The sequence below is a fragment of the Phragmites australis genome, chromosome 16, assembly GCF_958298935.1.
Source record: "Phragmites australis chromosome 16, lpPhrAust1.1, whole genome shotgun sequence".
Classification (NCBI taxonomy): domain Eukaryota; kingdom Viridiplantae; phylum Streptophyta; class Magnoliopsida; order Poales; family Poaceae; genus Phragmites; species Phragmites australis.
In genome coordinates, this window is record NC_084936.1 from 593464 (window position 1) to 602095 (window position 8632).

Consider the following 8632-nt stretch of genomic DNA (forward strand, 5'->3'; position numbering starts at 1 on the left):
AGTAAATAAAGAACTATGAGGTTCACACAATGCAATAGATCGATGGATAGAGTTACAAGGTATTTCGATATCTTGGTTAGGACTCTAGACTAGTAATCCATTAGAGACTCTTGAAGGCTTGTAGATCTAAAATTGGATTGGCGGCGAGCTATATCTGGATGACCTCAATGTCTCTTTCTGCATCCTCTCTCCTCCTTGCGCGGAATGGTGGGACACCCCTTTTATAGAAGATGGTCAGTTGGATGAGGTGGTGCTTCTGAAGGGCGATATGGTCACTATAAGACCATACTAGACCCTCCAAATATTCTAGTGGTGAATCCGGCGGTGCATCAATTGGAGAAGTTGCTCCAAATCACATCTTCTACACACATATCCCATTAGTTTCGGGGTAGACTCCATAATTCCCGCGATTCACTCAGCCAATACCATTTGTGCAATATATTGATATAAATAAAGATAAAACTGCACATGTTGGCTTAGAAAATAAACTCTAAAACCCCGATGAATTTCCTACATAAATCTGATGCATCATTGGTGTGGGGTGGTCGGTCCTATCTGACTCTTGCTACTGTTGTTGTGGTGCTGTGGATGGTTGTTGCCGGCAATTCTGTTTGCCAGTGTGCTCTATAGTGTTGTACCATTTGTTGTGCGGCTCTGTTTCGGTTACTGTCCGACTTGGGCAGGTGCTTTGGCTCCTCTACTGTGTGATGACACTCTTCTGCTTGGGTTGCTATCGAGGACAATCCTCGTCTACGGCAACAATGGCTCCAATATCTCCGTTGACCTCCCATCAGTTCTTCTTGATGTGAGCGGTAGGGTAGATTTTCTAAGACAAGATGATCTTCGTTCGCTAAGCCTTCCCGGCGTAGATAATCTACGCATAGTGAGTCCCTCATTGCCCTCCTCAGTTTATTTACTTTAATTGTGCAATCTGCTATGTTTAATTAAGTTAGGAGTAATTGCATGATCGTGGACGGATATTGTATGCTCTGTGATGGCAGTGTAGTGAGACATAAACGTGGCAGTCCATAGACAGTTCTAGGATTCTAGCGTTGCTTTACTGTAGCATACAATTAATCAGTTATCTGCTTGAAATTTATATTATATGCTCTGTTCTAGGGCTGCCTTTAATTTACTGTTTAATTTGCAGTGGTAATCTTTTTTATACTTGGTAATATTTCTAATTTTCTAGGTACTTAATTGTTAGTCTAAAACCTTAAAATTTGGTAAGTAGGACCGCATGTTAGTCAAGGATAAGTGATCCCCAACAAGCCTTAGAAGGCTGCCTAAGGCAGATACCCGCTTATCTGAGAGCAATATTTAACAGCATAGTCATGTTGATTATTTACTTTTACCTATGTTGTTGAATTGCCGTGTTGAATAATGCAATGAATAGGAGGAGCTTAATTTATTTAATTAATGCTTTGGAAAAACTCTTATTCATATATATTTTGATTTTATTTATGGCAATTCAATTTGCAATTGCATGTTATATTTAAATAATATTAGAAGTATGCCGCTTATTTCTCCCAACATCCAACACCATATGGAACTTAGCGGTTAGGGTTTCATTATAGGTAGAAAAGTGGTGTACAAAAGTGCTTATCGTGTGAGGGAAACGAGAGAGACATTAAAAACAGGCTCGAGTAGTCGAATATTTTAAAAAATGACTATTCAATAAGAATATTGTAAGACGCTCGAGGAACAAATAAAGAGTAGCAATGAAAGTGGCATAAGATAATATGCTAATAATTAAGTGATAGATTAGCTAGACAATACCACATGTTACGTTCTTTGCTAGCAGATTGTAAGGCACAGTACCGAAATCGGAAAAGACTGCCTTTTGACAAGCAAAGTCAAGTTGGTCTCGCCAAGTAGGCAGCCATTATTTTTACTAGACCAAGGACACTTTTTCATATATCTCTTCGTGTGTGTCGTGAAAATAGACAGTGCGTGTTTCTTGTGTGGATGCCCCCTAGCTTGGTAGCACGATATCACTTGCTGCTAGTGCTTAGTCCACGATAGGCTGGCTAACTATTTGCTTGTGTCCTGATTTAATTTTAATACAGTGTAGTACGTACGTACGTAGTGTAGAACTGATATGATCCAAGAAGAAGCTGCCGTCGCTCGATCGGCATGTACGCGTTAATTGACGCCTAACACGACTCGACGATCAGCAGCTGCATATGCATGCTTTCCTACCTGCTTCACGCTAGTGTTTGACTATTGCAGCATGCATGCTTTCCGTTCCATCGGCGGCATGCTTTCCTTTCCAATTTTTTTAGACTAGATAACACTCGATTTTTATTGAAGCTAATATAGAGTTGTACTTAAATAAAGCAAAAACGAAACAAAAGCTAGCTGAAAGTACAGCAAAACAAAGAAACAGTTCGTAAAACAAGCCCAATCTATAGTTTGCCCCTGAACTAGTAGCACCTAAAAATATAAGGTCAGACACAGAGATAGCCACACTAAAAAGTTAAATTTCCATCACATCAGACATTAACACCTGATTACGTTAATTGACGCCTAACACGACTCGATCGAGGACCAGCTGCTGCTTCCTACCTGCTTCCTCACGCAAGTGTTTGACTATTGCATGCACGCTTACCATTCAATCGGCGGTATGCTTTCCTTTCCATGGTGGTCGCCGAGCGGACAAAGTAAGCCCGTACGACGACGAGACCGTTATCGTTGTGTGAATCCAAATGATATGGATTACGTGATTGTTGTTTCAAAGCTAGTACAGGTTAGTAACATTCTGATTAAATTAATTTTAAATTTAAATATATGAATAAGAGTATGACTGTCAATAACTAATATCACATAGATTAACATAAGTATTTTAACAGCAAATATGACAAAATATATTCTACTCATGTTCATAGTATATCATATAAGACAATCGACATAAAGAGGTGAATTAACCCATGAATAAACTCAACAAGTGATAAAAGGATATATTTGCTCTCAGTGTGAATTACCGACTTAACGATCATCCAACACTTAAGTTTTACTAATTAGTGTGATAGCTTTCACCACAAAATGCTAGACTGAGCTACGCAAGGCATTGTTATGTCTATCATGCAAATAACTTACCACCGAATCCACCAGAACATAGCAAAATCGTTGAACAAAGATTAGAAAGGAAATAGAAGCTCACAATGATAGATAGAGAACAGATAGACTAACGCCTACAATCTAGCAAATGTGCAAAACTGTCACACTAATCATACTTAGCCCGCTATCATCACAGAGCACCATATCCACCTCAACTAGCATGGAAATTTTATCAATGCTGATAGAGATCAAGCAATTGCATACTAGACAAAAGTCAAGTAAAGCGACTGAAACAGGCTTACCATCCAATGAAGAGGCCGAAGGCAAGGCACGCAATAGCGTTGCCCCAGAAAATAGAGACACCTCATCTATGCCAAGGTCAACAGGGTGTGTGTTTTTGGAGATACAATGCCGCTATACCAGCTGCAAGGCACACTGCAACTAATAGCTGAGGAGCAGGGGACACCGCAACAGAAAGAGATCTAACTCCTGGCCAGGAAGGTAGATGTCAAACACTAGCCCGAGACAACCAATGCCGGAGCGTGGTCACCTTGAGCAGAGCAGGCACGCGAGGCAAGCTCCACAGGAAGGCCACACACATGGCCCAACCACTGCATGCACGAAATGCACTTGACGAGATTTCCACCTACAGAAATGCACACGAAGATGCAACACAGATCACCACCACAATAGCGTTGCCACCACCACGGCCAAGGCACACGCACACCGCATACCCGAGGTCAAGCTCCACCACATTGCACAGCAACCGAGCCCACAAGGACCAACAGGTGCAAGACGATGGGGCACACGACCAGGGGAGGTGCACCAACGCGTCACGAGTACCCTCACCAGAGCCGACGGGGCACAGCCACGGAACATGCAAAGGATAACACCAGAGAGGAAGATGGAGTGAAGGTGGAGATCTCGTAGTTAGTCAATCTGGGGAGATGAACTGTCCTAGCTTTTAACCACCCGAGTCAAGGGAGAGCGCATGTTGTCTCCATCTGATTCCGCTAGGAGCACGAACGGACTCTGGTTAGGACGGACGCGCCTCAACGACGAAGAGTGGTGCCCCCCTCCTCTGGAATCCTCTCTCAAGGGCATAGAGGATGGCAAAGCCGAGTGGGCAGCTAGGCCTCATGGGCCTGGAAGCGGTCCACCGGTCAGAGGCCTCCTCCCTTCCTCCATTTTTTTTCTTTTTCCATGGAATTTGCTCAAATCCAAATCTGACTTTATTTTTCAAATTCAAATTTTAAAGGGAAAACCCCCTCAAATCCCAACAATCCCCACCTTTTACCTTTCAAAGTTTGAGACCCCGCACATGCAACTTGGAGGACTAGGCCTTGATCTAGTGCCTTGGTGTGGGGGCTTTCATTTCAAAGACAAATAGTACATGGTAATTGAATTGCTCTTCTATTGGGGCAGGGCTTTACGGTCATGCCCTTGTATCTTTTCATGAACTCACTAGAGAATATCCTTTTTCTATCTCGGATCATGACCACATGATCAGTTCACATACGTGATCTCTTTCAGGAAATCCTGTAGAACGATTTCTCGCCATTTGGTGAAGAACTCATTGAGAGCCTATGATCAACCTACCATAGAGATGAAGCATTGTAGCTAATGGGACCCATAAAGATGTGCTTCTGGCATCAATCAGTTTCGTTTCCAACAACTTGAATTACAGGATCTCCGATCAGACAGGATGGGTGTCCATTGTTGAAACCTTTAACAAGGTAAGAGATCCATTCCCTCGGACGCTGCTTGGATTGGTCTTCTTGCCAAACCCTTAGTGAAAGAATATGCTAAGTTCCTATCAGACTTGATGTGTTCCACTGCAATAACACCAGTTTCTCTAGCATGTCGACATGACTTCAACCGCCTCCGAATGTGCCGGGTGGTTTTCAAGTTATCCTTTCTACTCTGAACTTTGATAATCACAGCCTGATTATCACAATATACTAGGATTGCTAGAATTGATTTTTCCAGCACAGGGAGGTCTGACAAGAGGTCTCTCAACCACTGTACCTCCACCGCAACTGAATCTAGAGCTACTAGTTCAGCCTCCATGGTGGATCGTGTTATCAACGTATGTTTAGATGATATATTTAATACCGAGGTGCATAGCCACTCGTAGCTCTCATCTTATCCAAGTCATTGATCCAATTAGCATCATTGAATCCTTCTAGGGCTACAGGATGACCGATATATTTAATACCGAGGTTCATTGTTCCTTTTTAAGTACCTGAATACTCTTATCAGCGCTTCATGTTGGGGAACGGGTAGGCTACGCTAGCCTAAAACAAAAAATTTGTACCATAATCACCCAGAAAATCATGCTAGTAGGAGATTATATATCGTTACCACTAGACGTACAGTGCAACAGCAGAAGAGTTGGAGTAGGCCAATCTAACATCATGCACGTCAAACTCCTTGAACAGCTTCTCGATCAGATCCGCAACCAGCCTCGCGCAGGTGGTCACGCTCGACCAACTCCGAGCAAGTGGTCGTGCTCCTCGACCAGCTTCCAATCAGGTCTATCGCAGCCTCGACTAGTTCTGAGTGGTTGTGTTGTGCTATCTGACCAGATCCGAGTGGTCACATTGTGCTCTGCGACCAGATGAGCATGTCTGCTGACCAGTGCGTCACGGCCGACGACCAATCCCGAACACATCGCGATCAACTCACCAAGAAGATCAACGCCATAATAGCAGCAGCGCCTCTACGGTATCCACACGTACCGGGCATAAACGCTGAGCACCGATGTGCTAGCACCTCGCACGCGGCTAGGGTTTTAGGAGATCATGTGGAAAGCTACGGCTAGGGTTTTCGAGTGGCTCAACCTCTCCACACCGCACCCCACGTCTCTCCTTATATAGAGCTCGTTGATGTGCTCCTGCGTTGAAAGTCCTTTAGGACTCTAACACCTCATGGATCACAATCCAATCAAACCTATATATGAATCCAATTTGCATATTTTGTTCTAACTTATTAAGTGTGTGACCCATTAGGTTTATGTACAAACGGCTACAACTCGAAAACCCTTTTCAAACCGAAATCAATGCTAGTCCCTAGCAGGACATGTTGACTCCTGAGTATACACAAAATATTATATCAATTGAACCTTGATACATGCACCGATCCTTTTGCCTCACGATACCAATCAAGCTCAAGATGAGATACGTGCCATTCTTTGATAGCTCGACCATTCACTCGATCAAGTATTGGATTCATAATGATTAACTCTTTAATCATATTAGCATGGCTGTGCACTTTCTCAATCCAACTATCTCAAGGGCCCAGAGATATCTCTCCTGTTATCAAGGAAGGACAAATTCCATACACCCCATGACATGTTTCATGATAAACCCGAAAACTACCTTTATGACTACTCAGTTATGGAATAGTGTTTAGCAGTCCCAAAGTATATCACTATACATTCTTGGAATCAATAATGATCTCAGGTCTAAGAATCCTGCAAATATACTATTTGAGACAATAACTGATAGCATATCATAATAATAATCCCAGCAGTATCTCAAGGTGGGTATATCTAATATTATGTTCTCTAATATAAATATACACATTATTGATATGATATCTCTATACCTATGATACATGAAACATGATCATCAATCAATACATATGTTGGTCTTATGTATCATCACAATGATATATGAGTAAGAATCGATTAAGAATAACATCGTGATATAAATAAAGAGTTTCATAAATAAATCGCATACTTTTCAATCAAAATAAATGATAGTCATTTTTGGAATATGATCACAGACATGTGATATAATTATCTCTATGATCACAGACATGTGATATAATTATCTCTATGATCACAGACATGTGATACAATCATCTCTATAATTATTCAAAAGTATATGATTACAGACGTGTGATACAATTATCTCTAGGACGTATCACCCTTACTTCATATAGAACCTTTTCAATACTTTTTTGGAATCCTTTTTAATACCTTCACTTCATATTGAACAGGTATTGCTCAGCTCAAGTACACATCGATCAATTGGATCTTCAGTAGTCAACTAATAGTAGAGCGATTTAACTTAATCAACTCAACATTGGATCGGAGTGCGTACAGATTAACATACAAGCGGATCGGAGTATTAACGTGATAATTAATATATGCTAGCAAAATCATATATATGACATGAACGAATCGAGTGAGTTGCATGCATGGAGCAGCCGAGTTGGATGGATGGGAATACTAAAATGGATCAGCTAGTTGCTGTTGGAGAGGAGCGCGATGATGTCGAGCGCGACGGAGCAGAGCTTCCCGAGCGCATCCTCCCTCGCCGCCAGCTCCGCCGGGTACGCCCCGGGCCTCTGCCGCCGGAACAGCGCCTTGCACACTTGCGGGTACTCCGCCGCCGCGCTCACGTGCACCGACGCGTAGTCGTAGTCCTGCTGCGCGATGGAGTCCCTGGCGGCCGAGAGCGCGTCCCGGGCCAGGCCGTACTTGGCGGCGCACGTGCGGAGCAGCGCCTGCACGGTGGCGTCGGCGGCCTGAGCCGTGGCAGTGCCGTTGGCAAGCGCGGCGGCCGTGGCCGCGCCGCCCGAGGCGTTGGCGGCGGCCGCCGACACGGCGATGGAGGAGAGGCCCCGCACGTCGGCCGTGGCGCTGGAGGGGTCGGCGCCCAGCGCGGACACGCAGAGGTCGTAGTAGGCCGTGGAGTTGCAAGTGGCGCGCACCAGCGCGGCGGCCGTGGCCGGCGGTGGCGAGTGCTTGGGGCCGTGGCCGTGGCTGTGGTGCGCGGAGGGGTCGGCGCGGGAGCAGAGGATGCTGATAGGGAGGAGCGCCAGGAGGAGGAGCACAAGCGCGTTCTTGGTGGTCATGGTTGCCGTTGGCGCCATTGCTAGAGCTCGATCGAATCGGTCTCGTGTGAAAGTGATGGGTGATGCTTGGCTCTGGCTGGATGGATGCTGTGATCGATGATGAGATGAGATCGTTGAGTTGGTTTGTGTTGGAAGGATGCAGCAAGAGGGTGATGGGGTTTTATAGGAGAGTGAGAGTGAGAATGGAAGTGGAGGAGTCCACCATGATCATGACCACCCCTACCTCTACCTATACTTTCTTCATGTCCTTGGCTCCAATATCTTCATTGACCTCCCGTTAGTTCTTCTTGGACGTGAGTGGCGGGGTAGATTTTCTAAGACAGGGATCTTGTGCGCTGAGCCTTCGCGGCGTAGATAATCTACGCGTAGTGAGCCCCTTGTTGCCTTCCTCAATTTATTTACTTTAATTGTGCAATATGATATTTTTAATTAAGTTGGGAGCGATTGCATGATCGTGGACGAATATTGTATGTTATGTGATGGCAGTTTAGTGAGGCATAAATGTGACAGTTCTAGGATTCTAGTGTTGCTTTACAGTAGCACACAATTGATCAATTATTTGCTTGGAATTTATATTACCTGCTCTGTTCTAGGGCTGGCTTTAATTTACTTTTAATTTGCAGTGATCATATTTTTGATAATCGGTAATATTTATAATTTTCTAGGCATTTAATTGTTAGTCTAAAACCTTAAAATTTGTTAAGTA

At 43.9% G+C, this 8632-nt stretch overlaps 1 protein-coding gene across 1 annotated transcript; it reads right to left on the minus strand.

Moving 5' to 3' along the window:
- Window positions 1-7108: 7108 nt before the first annotated feature.
- LOC133895642 (pectinesterase inhibitor 28-like) lies at window positions 7109-8153 on the minus strand. The gene has a single exon (XM_062336104.1). The coding sequence runs from the start codon at window positions 7942-7944 to the stop codon at window positions 7312-7314; it is 633 nt and encodes a 210-aa protein (XP_062192088.1). The 5' UTR covers window positions 7945-8153; the 3' UTR covers window positions 7109-7311.
- Between the last annotated feature and the right edge of the window lie 479 nt (window positions 8154-8632).